General features: G+C 39.6%; 1 protein-coding gene and 1 pseudogene across 1 annotated transcript in view; one reads left to right on the top strand and one right to left on the bottom strand.

The window, feature by feature from the left end:
* NELL1 (neural EGFL like 1) overlaps positions 1–21,273 on the top strand; it is a 925,820-nt gene that overhangs the window by 236,522 nt on the left and 668,025 nt on the right. Inside the window, 3 exon segments of the mRNA XM_037838459.1 lie at positions 9,359–9,493; positions 10,364–10,466; positions 19,407–19,480. Of these exon segments, the coding sequence (XP_037694387.1) occupies positions 9,359–9,493; positions 10,364–10,466; positions 19,407–19,480 (312 nt within the window).
* LOC119535849 lies at positions 11,856–12,196 on the bottom strand (annotated as a pseudogene).

The following is a 21,273-nucleotide window of genomic DNA, read 5'->3' as shown; positions in this document are numbered from 1 at the left end:
TTATATTATATTTCTGGTGTATGATTCATTTCTAGACTGGCCCTGAGTTAAATAGAAAAGGAAGCAAAGTTTGCCTTTCTCCACCTTCAGTTTTATAATTCTATATCTTTTCCTCCTCTTTGTCATCCACTCAACAGGCATCTTTCGAAGTCCTGCTATTTGCCAGGCATTGTGTTAGGCACAAAGTAGGTAATGATGAACAAGGCATGATTTTTACCCCAGGGACGTTCATAATCTAGTGTCAGAGCCAAACATGTAAACAATTAAGGGCTTTAATACATATTCATAAAGTTTAAATTCATAATGAAAAGCCCTGAGCCTTATAGAGGAAGGTACTGAATAAAAAAAAAAATGTGGCTAATGCTGTTATTATGATACCTGTCAGTTGTGGACATGAGCTCCAGCCTAGGGTGAAGAAAGAATTAGGTTGGGCCTAAGAGACATTATGCTCCAAGAAAGGAAGAATTTCAATAACAGTGAAAATGATACATTAATCTTATTCCACCCGAGGCTATAACTGCTCTCTGCTTTCTGCCATCAGCCATGGCACATGGAAGAAAATTGGTGGGTAGTTAAGTGTTTGGGAGGTAGGGCTGCATTTTGAACCGGTAGATTGGGTCACTGAAGACAGTTATATTTCAAACTAGGTTTTGACCAAGTCCCCTTTCGTCTGGAAAGGAGAGCCAGAATACTACATAAGCAAAAGAGGGAGACTGAGAATGGAGAACTGAAGCATTAAGTTTTCACTTCAGAGTACAGTGAAAATGTGAAATGCAGGCAATTATTTGTCTTCTCAGCTTGAGGCATATAGAGGCTTTTTCCTTGATATTGTCTGGAGCAGCTTGCTGTCAATACTGTTAATTATATTTTAGCTTGCTACCAAATTTTTGGAACGAGAAACATACCACTCAGTCTCAGGTGATTGCTGTTCTCCTTTCCCCAGATTTGAGGATGCCCTTTTCTTTTTCATTCTTTCCAATTGCAGGGAATGTCATTTTTCTCTTTTTAGCCATACATTGTCTAGGAGCCACATAGAGCTCTATCCTGAAAACATTATTATGTAAAATGGGCATTTGCGAGGCAGAAGATATTTAATTGTGGGGAATTGCAGGCAGAAAATGGTTTTAATCTAGTTTCTAAACCCCCCCTCTGGCACTTCGGCAGATTTATAAGTATGTTTCTTCCAAACCATGAATAGAATTATAATTTAAGAACTGAGTACTTCCATTTTCACTGCATAATTTGAAATCTACAATAATATAGACCAGGAATTGGCAAACTTTTTCTGTAAATGCCAGGTAGGAAATTTGAGGCTTTGTATGCCAAGAGGCAAAATTGAAGATATTTTGTAGATACTTACATCATTTAAATATAATCATTTGTGATGATTTCAAATTTAATAATTGAAAATATTTAAACCATTCTTAGCTCATGGGCTATGCAAAAATAGGTGATGAACTAGATTTCGCCCATGGGCCATAGTTTGTCAACCCCTGATCTAGAAGGAGCTGTAAAATCATTCTTTAGTATTAGTAATATTTACCGAGCATTTAATATATGCTAGTTACAGTGCTTAATTTTTTTAAAAATATCTGCTCTCCCCTTAATCATCACAACAATCCTGTGAGCTAGGATTGATTTATTAGCCCATTTCACGGATGAGAAGATGGGGGGTACCGGAAAGTTATGCAGCTTTCTCCAACGTAGTGGATGGCAGAACTGGGACTCAAACTCAGGTACTCAGATCTAGATACTAATAACGACTGACAAAGTTTATGGTTGGAGAAGAGAAAGTTGGAAAGAGAGACAAAAGATACGAAGAGGAAATGACTGATGGAGAGAGGGAGGTGGATGCTACCAGCAGGATTGCGATGTCAGCGAGGAAGAATGAACAGATAAAAAGAGAGGAAAAAGAGGAATGCATGTTTGATGGGTTTGTTGAGTTGAGCTAATGTTTTCAGATGGTGCCTGTTGGGAGTGAAACCTGTGAATAAAGAGCTTGTGGCAGCTTTTCAAGGGAGAAAGTGAGGGCAAGAACAAGGCCTTTTAACTCACCCTTTTGATTATGAGCTGCTTGTTTTGCATGGAAATAGATTGCGATTCTTTGAATCCTAGGTTGACATATATGTTTTTGCCAAGACCACCCAGGACTACCTTTTATTAAATTATCTGCTTAAGGATTTTCAGGCCACAGAAGCTGCTCATAATTAGACTGCACTTCTAGGTTAGGCCAGTTGAATTCTCAGGAAGATTTTCCCCTTTACCCAGTGCCTCGGTGTGAACAGAAAGATTTTCTTCCTTTGCCTTGTGAAACCTTTGTTTCATTTTTGTTTACTCTTAAACTAAGGGTACAGCCTTTTGGGATGCCACCTTTATGCAAGAATTTCATTTAAGACAACCCATATTGGGCAGACTGTGGTCCTTCACTCCTCTTTCCTGCATCCTGAGCTTCCATTGGCAGAAACCTTCAGGATGAAGGTTGGCTTTGGTGCTCACCAGCCTCCTGGGATCCCCGATGTCACTTTATTTTGCCCTCTGTGGATTTCTCTTCCTTTTTTTTTGTTAGTTCATTGATGATTTTAAAAAATATTTTATGTTTTTTCCAATGTTTTGGTTGACTCGATCAGTGAAGTCTTTCAGGTTATCTAGTCTGCCATATTGGTAGACGCAGAAGTGTAATTCTCCCTTTTTTTTTGGCAGAGTGGAGTAGAAGGAGTCTGGAGAGTAGTAAATTTTTTTCCTTGGAAGGCATTTCTGGATTAATGATGGTGATGCTAACTGAAAGGTAAATATGGTGCCTGGATGCAAAGAAAATTCCATGGCATCAACTCCATCTAAATCCAGGCTTTGCCTTTTATTGAATAAGCTTTTTGTGGCAAGATTTAGCTGATGGGTTTGAGCTGAGTTTGGAAGATTTGGTTTGAGTTTTTCCAGCAGCTATGTTTAACACGTAGATCACAGCTGACCTAGAAAATGGGCTTTAGAGTGAGACTGACTTGATTCTGAGTCTTTTTTATATCACTTCCTTGAATGTTTATAGCCTTGGATAAGTCACTGGACTTGTTCAGCTGTAGTTTCTTCATATGTGAAATGGTGATAGTCATTCCATGAGACCAGACAAATGAAGGGTCTAGTTTGGTGCCTGGTGCATAATGGGCATGCCACAGGGGTGGCTGTTGTTATTGATATTGTTAAACCCAGAAAAATTAGGCAACTATGAGGGGAAGATGGTTCCTGAGAAAATATATACCTTACCCCAGAGGTTTGACTTCCCAGAGCCTGGAAGAAGAAATCTTGGAAAGCAGCAGGAAGTTCACACACTTCGGTCATAGTGGAAGCCGTGTAGTCCTATCAGAGAGCAACCAAAGTCAGGAATTGTAACCAAAGGAGTTGTAACCAAAGTCAGATCAAACGAAACTGATTCCAAATCAGCCCAGGGCTCTGCCTGGAAGGGTTCACTCTTCCTGTTCTCCTTTCAAGTAGGGGATACTGGTGAAATGACTGTTCTTTTGTTTGATACAGGACAGATCAAGGGAGGAGCTTATAACACCTTCAGGTGACAGAGGTCAGGGTAAAGAGCCATCTTGAGGAATTCTGGCTTTCTGGCAAGAACACACTTCTTCAAGACAGAGAAAAGGGGCAGGGCAGCTGCCCTAAGGAAATATCCCTTTTTTGTCCTCTGCCTGCCACCTCCCTTAGTGATCCATGAGCATCCAACCCCCCTGGCTTGCTCTGGAAGTTATGCTGGATAGTCTTGACTTTGTGGAAACCACCTTCCTTTCTGATAGGATTAGACTCTGTCCTGCTCTCCCATCCCACCTTGTGCTGTAATCACATCCTGCCTCCAAGCTGAGGAAGAAGAGATGCTCGAGACTGGGAATTCTGATTACTTCTGTTTAAATCCTTGACAAATCTATTTATGCAAATCAAGCAACACTTGGAGTGGCATTTCAGCTTGTAATGTTTTTAATTTTGAGACTTTCATTGTTTTGAGGAGCACAATAGTGATTTGCAATTAAGCTTAAAGGTTTAACATAATAGATGTTTTCTTTTTTTCCCTTCATTATAGCAAATGCCAAATAAATAGTATTTCAAAGAAAAAAAAGCAATCCCTCACAAGACTAAGGTACTCAGATCCTTTCAGTGACCTCTTATTGTGAAAAAGGCCTCTGCTGTCTGTCTTTGAATGTGTAGACTTAAGAAAAATGATTCAGTCCATGACTGCTTAGATAAATGCGTGAATAAAGGTAAGACAGAATAGAGATGCAGATGTGACACAGTATCTATTTTGGATCTGTAGGCATTCTTGGAGAAAATAATAAGTAGTGTAGAAATTAGCCTTTGAAAATGAATTTGAATAAATTCAACATGCCAATACCAATGAGAGAAAATGGAATTCATTTTTTGATTCAGAGTTGTTTTTCTGCTTTATTGTTGTTAGAGAATTCAGCTGGTGGTGGGGGGTGCAGAAAGGCAAGAGTACATACATATTAGGTGTATTTGAAAAATTAGCTTTTTGCCTTAATACCCCTTTGCCTTAGCGTCTATCTGGTGCATTTATTATTACAGGGATTAGAGCTTTCCAGTACTGTCAGAAAACTCTATGTAAATTAAAAACAAAAATAAAGTTCATAAGGGAAACAAAATCAGCCCTGAGAAGAGCTTCCATTATATTAAAATTGAGGCTTTCCTTGAAATTGAGTTTCATAGGTGAGTATAGCACAGCTTTATTGGACATTACTGGAAATTGCCAATATTAACTTTAGGTAAGTTCTTGGATTTTCAGGAAACTTGAATAGATACAGAATTTCCTTTTGAATCATTTAGACTTAAAGAAGTTCCCTTGTTGGTGTGATACAAACACTTAAGTTTTTCCAGATTTTCAGAGTAAGACAGGTGTGTTTCCCCTTATAAAGAGATGCCCTATTCCAAGCTCCTTCTTTTTTAAATTTTGCAATAAAAGTATGAATTTTATCATATCACTAATGTATTTTATATGAATACAAAATTAGATTCTGTTATATCTTAGACAATCTGATTTTTAGAATGATTATGTGACTTGAAATTCTGTTAATCGTAAACTCTTGTTGGAAGTACATTGATAGTTTTTTTTTCCTTAAACTTTTTATTTTGAGATAATTTCATACTTACAACACAGTTGCAAAAATAATACAAAACTCGTACAGAGAACTCCAACATATACCTCCCTAATACCCAGATCCACTAATTTTAACATTTTGCAACATTTGCTCTATAATTCTATCTATCCATTATCTATCAAGCCATATATTTCTCTATCTTTATCTGTTGTTACACTACAGTTGAGTGTAGGTTGGTTTCCATCATGCTCATTGAACATGGAATATTTCCCTGTACCTTTCCTAAGGACAAAGAAATTCACTTTAAATTCATTTATCAAGTTAAAGAACTTTAGCATTAATATGAAGCTTACAGTCTATATTCTAGTTTTTTCATATGTCCCAATAATGTCTTTTTGGGCCTTTTCTCCTCCATTGTTAGGTGAAGTCCAGGATCGTGTATTGCATTTAATTTTCATTGTTTCTTTGGTTTCTCTCTGTTTTTTTTTTTAAATTGTGGAACATATATGCAACATAAATTTTCTCATCTCAACCACTGCCAAGCATACCATTCAATGGGATTGATCACACTCACCCTGTTGTGCTACCCTCGCCGTCATCCATTACCAGAACTTTCCCATCACCCAACAGAAACCTTATACCCAATATGTATTAACTCCCCACTTCCCCTGCCCCCTGATACCCTGAACTCTACTTTCTGTTTCTTTATGTTTGCATATTCTAGCTGCTGTTTCCATGTGAGTGGAATCATTCAATACCTATCCCTTTGTGTCTGACTTATTTCATGCATCATCATGTCTTCAAGAATTATTCACGTAGTGGCATGTATTAGAACTTAATTCCTTTTTAAGGCTGAGTAATAGTCCATTGTATATATGTACTACATTTTGTTTATCCATTCATCTGCTGTTGGACATTTGTGTTGCTTTCAGTGTTTGGCTATGGTGACTAACACTGCTGCTATGAATATTGATGTACAAATATCTATCTGAGTTCCTGCTTTCAATTCTTTTGGGTATATACCTAGAAGTTGGATTGCTGGGTCATATGATAATTCTGTGTTTAACTTTTTGGGAACTGCCAAATTCTTTTCCATAGTGGCTGCATCATTTTATATTCGCACCAACAATGTACTCGGGTTTCTATTTCTCCACATCCTTCCCAGCACATTTTTTAATGATAGCCATTCTAGTGAGTATGAAGTGGTGTCTCATTGTGGTTTTGATTTGCATTGCCTTAATAGCTAATGATGTTGCGCGTCTTTTCATGTACTTATTGGGCTTTTGCATATCTTCTTTGTAGAAATGTCTGTTCAAGACCTCTCCCCACTTTTTAATTGGGTTGTTTGTCGTGTTATAGTTGAGTTATAGGAGTTCTTTAAATATTCTGGACATTAAACCCTTAACAGACATACAGTTTCCAAATATGTTCCCCCATTCTGTTGATTTTCTTTTCATTTTCTTGATAATGTCCTTAGATGAACAAAAGCTTTTAATTTTGATGTTCAGTTTATCTATTTTTTCTTTGGTTGCTCATGCTTTTTGTGTAAAGTCTAAGAATAAATTATGTTATACAAGGTTCTTAAGATATTTCCCTATGTTTAGCCAAGGATGTTTTATAATTTTAGCTCTTTTATTTAATTTGTTGATCCATTTTGAGTTAATTTTTGTATATGGTGTGAGATAGGGGTCCACTTTCATTCTTTTGCACATGGACATCCAGTTTTCTCAGCACCATTTGTGAAAGAGGCTGTTCTTTCCTCACTGAGTGGACTTGACTTTCTTGTAAAAAATCACTTTTCTGTAGATGTGTGGGTTTATTTCTGTGCTCTCAATTCTATTCCATCGATCTATGTTTCTGTCCTTGTGCCGGTATCGTTACTGTAGCTTTGTAATAAACTTTTGAAATCAGGAAGTGTGAGTCTTCCAATTTTCTTCTTTTTTTTCGAGATGATTTTGGCTATTTGGGATCTCTTTCCCTTCCATCTGAATTTGATGATTAGCCTTTCTATTTCTGTGAAGAAGGCTGTTGGAATTTTGATTGATATTGTCTTATATTTGTAAATCCCTTTGGGTAGTGTTGTCATATTAATGGTGTTAAGTTTTCAAGTCTATGAGCCCGGAATATCTTTCCATTTATTTAGGTCTTCTTTAATTTCTTTCATTGGTGATTTGTACTTTTTTGCATACAAGTCCTTTATATCCTTGGTTAAATTTATTCCTAAATATTTCCAAGCTGCTTTCAGGAAGGATGCAGATCTATTTCTACACTTTCTTGTTCAGTCCAGATCATTCATCCTTCACTATCCTAAATAGGAATTACAGGGACTATAGAAATGAAATAAAGATAATATGTGATAAGTTGTCACATCCTTTTTCTCTTAATTATATATGCTTTTGATCACTTAACTTCCACAAGCTCTTGGATGTGTATTTTACCTGTTTCCTAAAGAATTCCTAAAGGACATAATTAACATAGAGTCTAAAAACTCTGTCATTAGGCTGGAGTTTTAAATGAAATCCGAATTTTGGAAGATCATGATTATTAGAAGTAGTCATTAGAAGCTAATATTTTAGGCATAGTCAACTTTCAATTCTTTGGGGGCTGATTATGGTGTATGTGGTTTATTTATGATCCTACTTGCTATTTTCTCTGCCCACTCAGTACCATCCAAACAAGGCAGACAAGGTACAATTTTTTTTTTTTTTTGAGAAGTTCCAAAAGTTTGGAGGAAAAGGATGAAATGAGTGAAAAAAATTAGGTCAGAATTATATATGGGTCCTATTTCTAGAAGAAAATACTATTATGAGTAATTGAGAGGAACACGTACGGAATGGAAACATAATTAATGTAGAAAGAGGGTAGGAGTCTCCTTAACCATTACTTAAACTACCTGCTTGAAATAGCCTTAGCTGGAACAAAGAATTGAATTGATCACCTGGAGGGGAAACTACTCAAGACATGGAGGCCTAAGTATGATTTAGAGAGAAAACAGAAACTGACAAATTTTTAAGAAATAGTATTTGCTTTTTAATCATGGCTGTAAGGAAAAAGGAAAAAGCTCAATATCACTCATGGATTGAGTTGCTCCTTAGTATGAGTGTGACAATAGATCATACAAGGCATGCTGTATTCAGATTTTTGCACTGTATTTTTAAAGGCACGCTGGTGTAGGCTGCATGGAAAGTGATCAGGAAAGGGGATTTAAACCACATCATGAAGAGCTATTAAAGGAACCTGGTGGTCCTGTTCTGGTTAAGAGCAGGCCAAGGCAGGGATGGTAGAGTGAGGGTGTGATAACTTCAGATCTTTGAGGAGAGATTAGATTTGTTCAGGATGGGTTACATGGCAAAATTAAATCTAGTTGGAAAAAGAGAAAGAGATTTCACAGCTCGAACCAAGAAAGACATTTCAGATATCCAGAGGTACCAAAAATACAGCTATTCTTGGAAGATAATGTGTTCCACCAGCCTGCAAATAGACTGGATAATCATTTGAAGGGGTTACCTGTGAGGACATTCAAGCTTTATATTCCCTTTCGGATCAGAGCCTATAAGATTATGTGATTAATGTTAAAATTTGCGTGGCCTAGAGAAATGAAAAGGATTCTTTTACAAAATCCTGATCTCACCTGAGAGTTCGGTCGCATCTCCTGACCTTTCTCTGAACACCAAAGTGGATCTCTGGACATTCTATTTGGGGGATCCTGACCTGGGGAGAAACAGTATCCTCCTATGAGTTTTCCTGTCTTTTGTGGCTCCAGTTCCCCAGAATTTTTCATAAGAGAGGAAGCAGTAACTTTCTAGCTTGTACACCATGACATTCTGGTTAGTGTATGAAGAACAAGGAGATGATGGTGGGAGATAAATGTTAGTGCATCTGAGCTCCTGATTTGATCTCCTGTAAACATTGTAATGAGTCCTCGAGAACATGTTTATTATGAGTGATTCCGTGTGGGCTTGAGCTCAAAATACACACATTTATGGATGCACATTTATAAATGCATCCTGAGATGCAGTTTAGTGTCTCATTTGGTGTTCATTAGACCATGAAAGGCAATATGTCTTCAATTTAGAGTGATTCTACCTCCTGTATATAAAAAAAAGGAAAACAGGAAAGAAAGAAAGAAAAAGGTCCTGCTGAGAATCAGCCAGCTGCTCTAAGCATTTTTCCCCCTCGTGCTTAGATTATCGCTATTAGCTTTGTTAAGACAATACAATTGAATTATAGAAATTACACTCAGTAATTCTTGTTTGCAGCTAAATTTTGCAGAGACAAGACTTAGTCAGTTGGAAAACTGTCATTGTGAGAAGACCTGTCAAGTGGGTGGCCTGCTCTATCGAGACCAAGACTCCTGGGTTGATGGCGATCACTGCAGGAACTGCACATGCAAAGTAAGCCTCTTTGTAAATAAATAAAATAAAAATAGTTTAAACGGGGCAGGTTCATTAATAGAGTGTAATCCTGGTTCTTGAATATATAATGTTAACCCTAAGAAGTATTGCTTTTAATAAGCACCTGCTGGTAGTCCGACTGATTGTGAGGGAATGCTGGAAAAGTGTCATTTCTTCTATAGCTACTTGGAAATTAAAACCTGCTTTCCTTTCACAACACACTCTAATTTGTTTTAATATAATTATTAAGAAATTTACTGTTTGGAAGTTGGAGGTTGAGGTATAGAGGGAGGAAGGGACTCCTTTAGTGCTTAGCTTAATTCAGAATTTTTCTCCCATAGAATAAGTTAAAATGGAGAGTTTTAATTGGTTTTCTAGGTGTTTTCGTTCTATTTTTCAGCATATCCATCATCTGGTTCAGAGACTTGCAAGAACCACCCCTCCCCCCAAATTAGTCTGCAAACCCTGTTCAGTTAAAATTATTTGATAAATTTCTGATAAATGGCATTTTCTTTTGTCGACGAAAATACAAAATGGATTGTTGGAGTCTCAACATTGATTGACAGTGTCTGCAAAAGACGTTATTTATGTTCTCGCAAGAATAGACTTTTTTTTTTTCTGCCTAATCTGCTTAGTCTGCATGGGCAGGTGGGATGAAGCCAGTGATGTATATCAGAAAAGTAGTTGAGGTGGTGTGGGTTCATTCAGGCTGGAAAAAATACTTTATTTGTGGTCCAAGAGTGGACTAGAATTCCTCATGCTGCTTCTGTTTCCCCAGTGAGGTTTCTGGGATGAGATGTGGGTGTTTTCCACATTGGGAGCTTTCAAAGGGCACTTCTGAGATTCCCTTCCCTCACCTTCCTTTCTCAGAGTGGCACCGTGGAATGCCGACGGATGTCCTGTCCTCCTCTCAATTGTTCCCCGGACTCCCTCCCTGTGCACATTGCTGGCCAGTGCTGTAAGGTCTGCAGACGTAAGTGCTGACTGATGGTGCTTGGAGATTTATTTTTTCCTCTGTTTTTCAGGCCCCAACTAATTAACACTGATGAAGCTAAGTGCCAACGGTCGATGTAATGCATGATAAGATGACAATGTATGATGCAATGCATGATACTAATGTCTGATAAGATGAGCTGCCATGGATTGATCACCTGTGAAGTGATAGACACTGTCCATGGGCTAGTCTCACATCAACCCTAAGTAATCATCTTCCCATTCTATATGGAAGGGACTGATGGTCACAGGCATTCAGTCACTTGTCCAGGGTCAAACAACTGGTGACTGGTGGGGTTCATCTGTAAAACCATGACTCCAAAGCCCCATATGCTTTGGTGTGCTCCTCATTCTGACAGATCGAGTCAACCTACCAAGGTCATAAGGCTGGGGATTGGCAGAGGTGAGGTATAAAAAATTTTGTCTGATCACAAAATCCATGGTTTTTCATCAAACCGTATGGTCTTACATAGATAAGGAGAGTTTAGGTTAGAAATGAGACATCTGATGGATAATTTTCAAGATCATCTTTCTACTGAAAGCAATATACCACTATCATTAGGCCTTCAAAATGCAATGATCTAGCTTTTTTCCCAAGAACAGCCTGTCACCCTCAGTATAACAGTGCATGTGGGGCTAGCTGGCTTGGTTGTGCTAGCCTAGATCTTGGTTGAATTCTTTCAAAAGGAACTTCGGAATATTCTTTCTTTTCATGGTTGGTTCAGTACATCCATTGCCCTGGAGGGTGTACTTGAGATTGATCTAAAGAGGGGAACTTTCTTGTTGCTGTTGCAAGGGCCTTTGGAAGTCATGTCTGGCTATATAGGTAGCTCAAGTCCCAATGTTGAGATTACAGTTTGATCCCATGAGGGAAAGATAGTTGTCAGTAGGTACAGGTCATTTTTCTAATTTTGATATTCTGTATAATGGTCAGCAGAGGAATAAGTTGAAAGACTTTTAGAAATTTGTTAAAAAATATGAGATGAAAAAAATCTATCATATCCATCTTGCAAGAGATGGTTGTTTGGACAGGGGAGCAGATGAGTCCTTTGGCTGTTTGTGTTTCAGTTTTAGCGTTTTGATTTTTTTCTAATTATGGAAGCAATGTACTTACTGCATGACACTTGAAAAGCACAGAAAAAGGTCAAGATAAAGTTGGAAAAATTACCCTTAACACCACTACTTCGGAAACAACTATTCTTAAAATTTTAGAGACTTTCATTTGTCTTTTTTTCCATTTATATTTTGTGTATAGTTGAGGTAATACTGTGAAGGCAATTTTATATCTTACTTTTTTGACTTACCCTTATCACTTAAGTGTGATACTATGTTTTTTTTTTTAATATCCACAATTTTATTTATTTGCTTTTCAATAAGTTTTAATCCTTGAGGGGTACAGCATCACATGGATTCGGTGTCCAATGGCCTTAGCAGGAAGGTTGCTTCAGAATTTGGCACAGACCATGCTACTATTTCCATGGGCATGAATTACCTTTCCCAGATTACTCTGGTTTTGTTAGGTTTGTTGCCAGGAGTCACTGTGTTATCTTTTGCTTTGTACACATAAGCACACCTCTTGCCCAAATAGAATTCAGTTTCGTCTCAAGCATAAACACCTTCAATTTTGAGAAGAGCTGTGTGCTGCCTCTGGTTCCAGAGACCCCGCTTGTAGCCAGCAGAAATTGCCTTGGACCACAGCCTTCCAGACATATTTGCCATTTTAGAAGTCCTGTTCCCAGCAGACATCCTCAGGCTTCAAGATGATGTAAAAAGGGACACTATGCTTTTTACAACACTGTATAAATCTCATTGTAATGGGCTTCATAATGTTCTGTTGTTTGACTACTGTAAAATTTATTTAACTGTTCCCCAGTTCTTGGATATCTAGGTGGTTTCCCACTTTTCACTTTTATAAATTACTTTTCAATCACATGTTTTATATAGAAAACACATTTTTGTATTTCATATCTCCTAAGGATAGAATTCTCTAGAGTAGAATTGTTGGTCCAAAGGACTGACATTTTCAGGCCCTTGATGTATATTGTTAAATTGTCCTCTACTAGAAGTGTGAGTACTCATTTTTCTTTATTCTAATTTGTTTGGGAGTTTTAAAAAATATTTCAGAATGTTACTAAATAAAAATCTTACCAAGGTATTGATACACAGGCTAAAACACCAATGTGCTTTTTTGCCTTTGTTTGGAATTAATGCCAATTCTTCTAGCTAACACTAATTTTCTCAGTAGCTCTGATTGGTAGTTTGATGTGTTTATGGTTTAATAAAATGGGAAAATGAATAAATTATTGAGAATGCTATGCAAAAAAAAAAACTTTTTAAAAATGATACAAGGCATCTTTGGTAATTAGCAGGTTGAGAACCTCTAGCCTAGAGGGTTTTTATTTCTTACTGGTTTGTAATACACACATGTATTCATCAGTTACTGAGTGTAGGTGCCTAGAATAGTGATGAAAGAGCCCTTCCTACTTCAGAGATGCTTATTTTCAAGTTAAAGAGATGATTTACAGTGTCCAGAGTCATATGTATAATGATGTTAGGCATGTTTGTATGGGGTACTGTGAGAAGAGAGAGCAGCTTATGGAAGGAGGAGAACATTGGTGGCAGGCCTGGAAGGCTTCCTGGAGGAAGTGTGGTCAAGCTAAATATTTCTAGCTTTCTAGAAGATGACTGTGGTAGATGGAAGAGTGGGGTAGAGTTGAGGAAAATGTGAATAGTTACTGCAGACTTCTAACACTAGTCAGTGGAATTTCTAGAAGTTTTCACATATCTTCACATCAGAAAAAGGGTAGAGAATATTTTCTTTGGTTATCCCTTTCAGATAAAATTTTTGTTACTCTTTGACCGCATATTGCATGTGGGGCTGTGTTCTAGTTTGCGAATGCTGCTGGAATGCAAAACACCAGAAATGGATTGACTTTTATAAAAGGGGATTTATTTGTTTACACAGTTACAGTCTTAAGGCCATAAAGTGTCCATCAACAAAGGGTACCTTCACTGGAGAAAGGCCATTGGCATCTGGAAAACCTCTGTTAGCTGGGAAGGCACATGGCTGGCATCTGCTTGCTCCCAGGTTGCATTTCAAAATGGCGTTCTCCAAAATGTCTGTATCAGCTTCCAACAGCCATCTTCAAAATGTCTGTCTCAGCTCCAGCTAGCTAAGAGCTACTTCTGTCTGAGCTTATATAGTGCTCCAGTAAACTAAACAAGGCCCATGCTGAGTGGGCAGGGCCATACCTCCATGGAAATTATCCAATCAGAGTTATCACCTACAGTTGGGTGGGTCACATCTCCATGGACACTGAACCAATAGGTTCCAACCCACTCCACACTAACACGTCTGCCCCCACAAGAATGCTTTAAAGAATATGGCTTTTTCTGGGGGACATAAATATACAAACTGGCACAGGCCTTATTCTGGGAAAGGTATTGATCATGAACCAATCAATCATGAAAGCAAACAGTTTGGTCTGTTGACTTCCTAAGGGTTCCTGTACTTGTCATGGCCTCAGGAGCTACAGCACATATAGGTTAGGACATCTGTTTGGAAATAGGAAAGATCATCTATCAGGTGTTCATGTCTCAGTTTGTTGCCTGAAAAGTACACCAGCCTCCTGTTCTGACCAAAAGGCTCGAGCACTCAGGCTGTCTCTAAGAGCAAGGGAATTTTCAGAGTAGAGGGATCAGATTATTTGCTTGTCCATTTGGGAGGCATCAGGAAAAACTAAAGAGAGTCTTTTAGAATTCCTTATCTGCAAGCATGGAGGTCCAGGAAATGTTTCATTCCTCTAATGTTTCCTGGGTGTCCCTCTGTTCAAGGCATTGGACATACCAAGCTGCACATTAAAATAACCTAGTGAGTTTTTTCAAACTAAATTTCCCAGGTCACCATCCAGATCTATTAAATTAGAATCTCCAGGCAGTGGTGTCCTGGAATTTGTATTCTTTTGATAGACAGAATTGAGAATGACCAGAGATGTGAGCTAGGGAGGAGGATGGAGAGGTATCTTTTGGCCATGAAAAATGGCATTTACAAGGGAATAGACGTGGCAGAGGGAAAAGGAGGTAGTTTGATTATAACACAGGTTTTATGTAGCTGAGAAGTAGAAATAAAGCTGTGAAGGTGGGTTGGGGCTGGATATTGGAGATTGTTTTGAATTTAATTTGTTCAGTAATCATTGCTGAGGGCCCTCTCAGTGCTAAGCCTGTGCTCAACTTTTGGCATGACAGCTGATACATATTGATCATTGATTCTACTTCAGAAATTTGCATGAGTATGTGAGTGTGTATGTGTTAGAAAACTTCACAGGGGAGGTAACAGCTGAGCAGGGAATCAACAGATGAATAGGTATATGCCAGGTGGACAGGTGGGTACTGCCAAAGGGAATTGAACTTACAAAATTGTGGAGGTAAACACAGCATTAGTTCTGCTACCCAAAGGAAAGCTTTATAACAAGTCCTAGCATAGTCAAAGAAGTCTTTTATAAAGGCTATGGTGGCAGGAGGGTCAGAGGCAGAAGGGCTGGATCTGGGGTTTGGGCATGTTTCAGGTGAGGTAAGGAGGCCTGCAAGCAGATGCTGCCTGGTGAGATCTGAAGGTAGGGATGGAAGTGAGAGATATCCAATGGACCTCATGCATGGTAGTTACCACATAAGCATTCTTTGCAAGACAAATGGAAAAATGGATCAGGGACAGAGTGCTTTGAACAGGTTTTGAACAGCAGCTTCTGGGAGACTCACAGTGTGATTAACAGAAATAAGGCAGGTGGAGGAAGTAGTTTGGGGAGTAACACATTCTGTCTGACATGCTTGAGTTGGAGATGCCTAACAGACATCCAGTTATCCAGCTGATGTGGGTGTCTTGCTCAGAGAAGTGCCTGAAGACAAGGCTGTGAATTATTTCATTGAGGGAGGAAGGATCCCTGGGTGTTCAGTTCCTCTGCTCTGCCACTCTCCTTTAAAGTGTAATACCAAGTGCCGATTTTGATATTCTAAGCTGCTGAGTGCCAAGGAATGGCTAGAGTGTGTGCAGGGTGCAAATGTCTAAATAAGGACACAGTGACCTCAAGCCTGCATCTGACAGGGACGTCAAGCTATACCTGTCAATTGTTTATTCGATATGCACCCAAATGACAAAAGTAGAAGTCAAGTTTGAATTTGCACTGTAGAAGACAAGTTCAAATTTGAAGGGCCAGATGTCTGTGGGTGTGAAAAGGCACAACTATATAACTATTTCTCTAAATCCTCAGTACATTTGTTTCTGACATCATGGAGAAATGTGTTGGTGCCAGGTTTCAATTTCATGGTTGGGCACTGTGAAATATTCTGGTTTGCATGCCCCCAGTATGATATGAAGGGTGTCAGGTATCCATTTACATTTCTACTCACACTGAAAGCTGTTGGAATGTGGTCCCAAATGCCCCAGCCACAGGCACTGGAGCCTGACTCGCCTTATGCTTGAATTTCCTCAGACATCAAAATGAAGCCTTCAGGCTGTAGATCAAGAGCTTGGATAATGAGGACTGATGTTAGGCAGTGGAGGGCAGTGGAAGGGAAGGAGGGGTCAGGTATGGCAAAGCAGGGAAATTCTTGTGACCTTTAGTAGTGATTCCGAAAGCTGGCCTAAAATAATCTCATCGAAACGTGACGTCATCATTGTAAATACATTTTGCACCAGTGCCAAAACCACAAATGGCCAAGGCAAGCAGTAACGTGTTGATATCATTCACCAGCCTCTAAAGTACCCTCTGTATGATGAGGCATAGTTCAATGGACATTTAATTTTTATACTAGACTGGTGGATTTGAGGGATGGGTATATACCTGTGTGTGGTATGAATGTAAATAATAAGAGCAATCTTTTTTTCCAAATAGTTCTGGGATGGGTCTGTCACAGAGGAAGAGATTAATCAGGCAAATGTCTTAAGGTAGTAAATGTGTCTAATACTCTTGTGGGGCTGGCAAGGGGCAAAGGAGGAAAAGAAGTGTCTATTTTTTTGCTTCCCAGCCTGGGCTAAGGAGCAGATGGCAGATCTGACAGCAGCACATTTAGCAGCACTGTCACTCTGGAGCGAGCCTTGCCAAGTTGGCAGCAGCTGCATTTGGGAGTGTGGGAGTTTATTACACAGGATTCCCAGGCCTTGGAGGTTTGGTCTTCCTGTGCAAGTAAATTGGGGAATCCACATCATCATTAGGACCAGTGAGTCACGATCAGCTGAATTATCTTGAAAATTGAGGCATAATACATGATCAGGGATAGGCTTTTTTTAATTTAGTTTTTTTAGTGAAGAGAGGGGCTACTTAGAAAATTCTATTGACTCTCCACTATTTTTCTTGTTTTTGCTTTTTTTGTTGTGAAACCCTTGGTAACTGCTTTTAGTGTTGGAAATTGCATTGAATAACAGGAAGAACTCTGGAATCAGGAAATTTGACTAGATTTTGCTACCAATTAGAGGTTAATTAATTCAAGGACTATTTATTGTTACTTATAATAAGCCCATTGAGGCACAGGGCCTGGGGTTCGAGATAAAATTATGAAGAGACATGTTTTCTGCCCTCGTGGAAGTTGTAATTAGCAGGGGAGATGTTTAATTAAATGGGTAATTAAATCATTGTACAAAGGAAGAACCAAGTGAAAGCAACTAGCCAACGTTAGAAGTCAAGAACAACTTCCTGGAGGAGGTCAGGCTTAAGTGATAACTGAAGGGTATGTAGGTTGGGAGGTTGCCAGTGGAAGGAGGATGGGGTTGAGTGTTCCTGTAAAGAAAACAATATGTGCAAATCCTGGAAGTGAGCACAAAAGCTTGGCTGAAACATGTGGAGGTATTTTGAGGGTAAGGAGAGCCCAGGAATTGGTGAAATTTGAAACTTGAGAGATAAGGAGGAGCCAGATGAATGGCTTGTGTGTCAAATTAAGGAATTTGGACTTTGTTCTGAAGGTAATAGAGACTCAATGATTTTAAACACTTAAAAAAATATGTCTGAATGTTGTATAGGGAAAGATTGGAGAAGACTGAGGCTAGAATTTGAGAAACAAAGTAGAAGGTTCTGGCAGTAAGAAAGATGAGGGATGTTGATGGTCTGCACAAAGATAGTGTCAGATGGAGCAGGGAGGATAGAAGAAAGTAGGTTGACTTGAGAGAAAATTATGGAGGGAGCACTGATAGGATCTGGGCATGGAGGGGACATGGGGTTGAATATGAGGGAGAAGTTAGAAGGATGCTAAGGTACCTGCCTATGGGTGCCTGGGTGCATGCTGGTGCCATTCACTGAGAGGACAATGCTAGAGTGAAATAGATTTGGGTGGGGTGTGGGGTTGTAGGTCAGGTTCTATGGGGACGCTCTGTGAGAGGGAGCGTTTCATGCACTTCATTAGGGAGTGATTCAGGATTAATTCTTAGGGGATGGGTAGGGAGTGAAGGAAATAGGACTAGGCAGAGGGAAAAGTTGAACTGCAGTGCAATTGCAACAAAAACCTCAGCCATTCTACAGGGAGCTCTGGAGCTAAAGGCAGCTCAGAGTTGTCCTCAGTTGGTACACAGTGGCCAGGACTTTGTACTCCCATCATCAACCAATCATTGAATGTGGCTGCCCCAGGAAGGGGACTTGACCTTGGGTAATGCAGCTCTCTTCAGCCAAGGGCAAATCCTAGCGTGAGCTCAGCTGAGAGCTTTTGGTTGCCATCTCTCAGCTGCAGGAATGTGTCCTTAGGTCATGGAGGGGTGTCTGGATGGCACACCACGATATCTGCTATAGGAGTGTGAAGATAAGCAAGCCTGTGTCTCTGGGTTTTCCTCTTCCTGTGGCTAAAAAAAGGGGTTGGATCAGCTGATTCCTAAGGTCCCCATAAGCTTGAATGTTCCATAGCTCTAGAATCTGAATATTTTAGGACTAGGAAACTGTGAAATTTAATCAACCCATTTTTAACAGTTACAGAAATTGAGGCTCTAAGAAGTGAGGGAAGTGAGGTGGTTTTTATAAGACCAACAGTGAGTTAGTGGTAGAGATCTCTTAGATTGCGTATCTTCACTTCTGCTTCTCCCGAGAGCTAGGGCTAGAAGAGTCCTCATCAAGACAGGACAGAGAACAATCAAACCTTTGATTATTTGTTCCTGCTGATGTGGCTGGAGAATTTGATGTAGACACTTTAGGGTCATATCAAATTGATATGCTTAAGCACTTGACTAAAAGTGGGTCAGCAAGTTGAGTCAAGGACTGAGTTCCGGTGGAATCTAAATTGAGTAGTGAAAGCTCCATTGATGCTTCTCTTTAAACTTTTCCACAAGGTCTGCCTTCGCTCCCTCAGCCTGTTAAGCTGGCCCTTCCAAAGGCAGTCTCTTGAACTCATTGATCTAAAGCTTTGCTGACTTGGCTTTTATTTCTCAGTTGTCTCTAAGCTTCTCAGCTACATACAGGCTAAGGCTATCCACTTCCCCTGTTCACAAGCTAAAAATCAGGGTCCTTTTCCAGTGCAGCTGTAGTTCTGATGAATGGAACCTATGTGAGTCCCCTTTTACATAGTCATTCATTTTGTGGCCGGAGCATCTGAATCAAAGCTTCTGTGGTTATCCTGAATGGTGATTGCAGCTGTACTTCTTTGTTTTAATTCACCATTCATATCACATCAATTCATTCTCTAATTTATTTGGGAACTGCAACATTGAATTAATTATATGTCCAAGGTATGAAGGACTCATGGTGAACACAATCAAGATGACAACTTGACTAGGAGATTCAAGGGTTATCCCCCACATTAGTCCTATGTTTTACTCGAGGCAGAAAAATTTTGTATTGCTTAGAATCAGAGAATATATGCTTCTGTTAAATCTACTGGAGGTGAATGGCACCTCTGATGTCATTTTGTTGCATAGTGTAACTATCTGACCCATTTTCCTGTTTTATTATAGCAAAGTGTATCTATGGAGGAAAAGTCCTTGCAGAAGGCCAGCGGATTTTAACTAAGAGCTGTCGGGAATGCCGAGTAAGTTTTACACTTATGATCCACATCACTTCTGGGTAGTGAACAAATATGTGGGAATTAGATAGGGTTCCTGAGTGGGATGTGTTGGCCTGGGACAAGCATGCTCTCTGGGGGTGGTGTTTTGAGGGGCAGGAATCTTTTTGGTGGGCTAGCGTCCAGGATGGGGAGGATCCAGCTACTGCTATTGTGTGGCTAGCTCTGTGGTCAGCTGTGGATCAGTTAACCTCGGGAATAGTTATAGGGGAAGGCATGAGGGGGAAGAGAGCTAACAATTAATATTAGACAGGTCTTATTTAGGGAGCTGCAAATAATTTGGTTTGGGTGTTGTTCCGGTTTGCTAGAGCTGCTGTTAAGCGAAATGCCAGAAATGGATTGGCTTTTTTAAAGGGGATTTATTAGGTTACAATGTTATAGTTCTAAGGCCATAAAAGTGTCCAAACTAAGGCATCAACAAGAGGATAACTTCACTGAAGGAAGGCCAGTGGTGTCCAGAACACTTCTATCAGCTGGGAAGGCATGCGGCTGGCGTCTGCTGGTCCTTTGCTCCTGGGTTGAATTTCAAAGTGGCTTTCTCCAAAATGTCTCTGGGCCTCTGTCTCATTTAGTTTCTCTCTCTCAGCTCCTGTACATTTTTGTTTGTTCTCCCAGGGCATTTCTCTCTAAGCATCTGGGGGTCCTCTCTTAGCTTCTCTTGGGCAAACTTGGCTTCATCTCTTAGCTTAGCATCTACAAACTTCCTTCTGTCTGCATCTCCAAGCGTCTCCAAGCATCAGCATCTGTGTTGGCTCTTGAGCTCTCTGAAGTGCTCCAGTGAACTAATCAGGACCCACCTGGAAGGGGCGGGGTCCACACCTCCATGAAAATGATCTAATCAAAGGTCTCACCCACAATTGGGTGAGTCACATCTCCATGGAGACACTCAATCAAAAGGTTCCACCCAACAAGATTGGATTAAAAGATCATGGCTCTTCTGGGTCCACAACAGTTTCAAACTGGTAAAGGTGTATTTGCAGAATGTATGTTGGGGAAAGATTAGAGATGAAGCTGGCAAGATCACAAGACAGTTGAGAAAGGACCTACTTTAGACTTAATCTTAATAGAAATGGGGGTTCCATTGAAGGGTTTCATGGTGGAGGTGTGTAAGTCATGGTCAACTTTGCATTTTTGAAGATCACTATGATTGCAGTAAGGGCATGATTGAAGGAACACTAGGTGAGAGGCTGGAAGTTAATTTTAATTATTTTAAGTGAGAAATTATGAGGTCTTGACTTAAGGCAGTGACAATGGGGATGGAGATAAAAAGAAATTTGAGAGCTATTTAGAAAATAGAATTGAAAAGATGATGAGGGATTGGATTTGGGGGAGGGTATTGTGGTAGGAAGGAGGAGGTCAGATGATGTCCAGGTTACTGGTGTAGTGACAGGAGTACCTGTTTGTATTTTTGGTTGTAAGCAATAGAAACCTTCTCTGGCTAACTTAGGCAAAAATGGTTTCATTGGAAGGATTTTGGGGGATTCACAGAATCCCTGAAGGGCTGAGGACAGGCTTAGGTCTAGGCTAGAACCAGAGAGACCTTGAGGTTAGGAAGCAGGAATCATAGCCATGGTATAATAGGGAGAGAGTCTGGCAGACACATCTCTGCTGTGATGAAGAACTTCCAATCATTTCTACAGTCTTTGAGTCACTTGTAAGAGATTTGAAGTCTGGGGAGAGGGCATGTGATTGGCAAAACATGGGTCATGCTTCCAAACCATGGTTGCTCAGGATAAGAAAGGGTAGCAAATGGAAGGCTT

This window comes from Choloepus didactylus, chromosome 6, assembly GCF_015220235.1.
Source record: "Choloepus didactylus isolate mChoDid1 chromosome 6, mChoDid1.pri, whole genome shotgun sequence".
NCBI classification, from domain to species: domain Eukaryota; kingdom Metazoa; phylum Chordata; class Mammalia; order Pilosa; family Megalonychidae; genus Choloepus; species Choloepus didactylus.
This window is presented reverse-complemented; position numbering and strand designations above follow the sequence as displayed.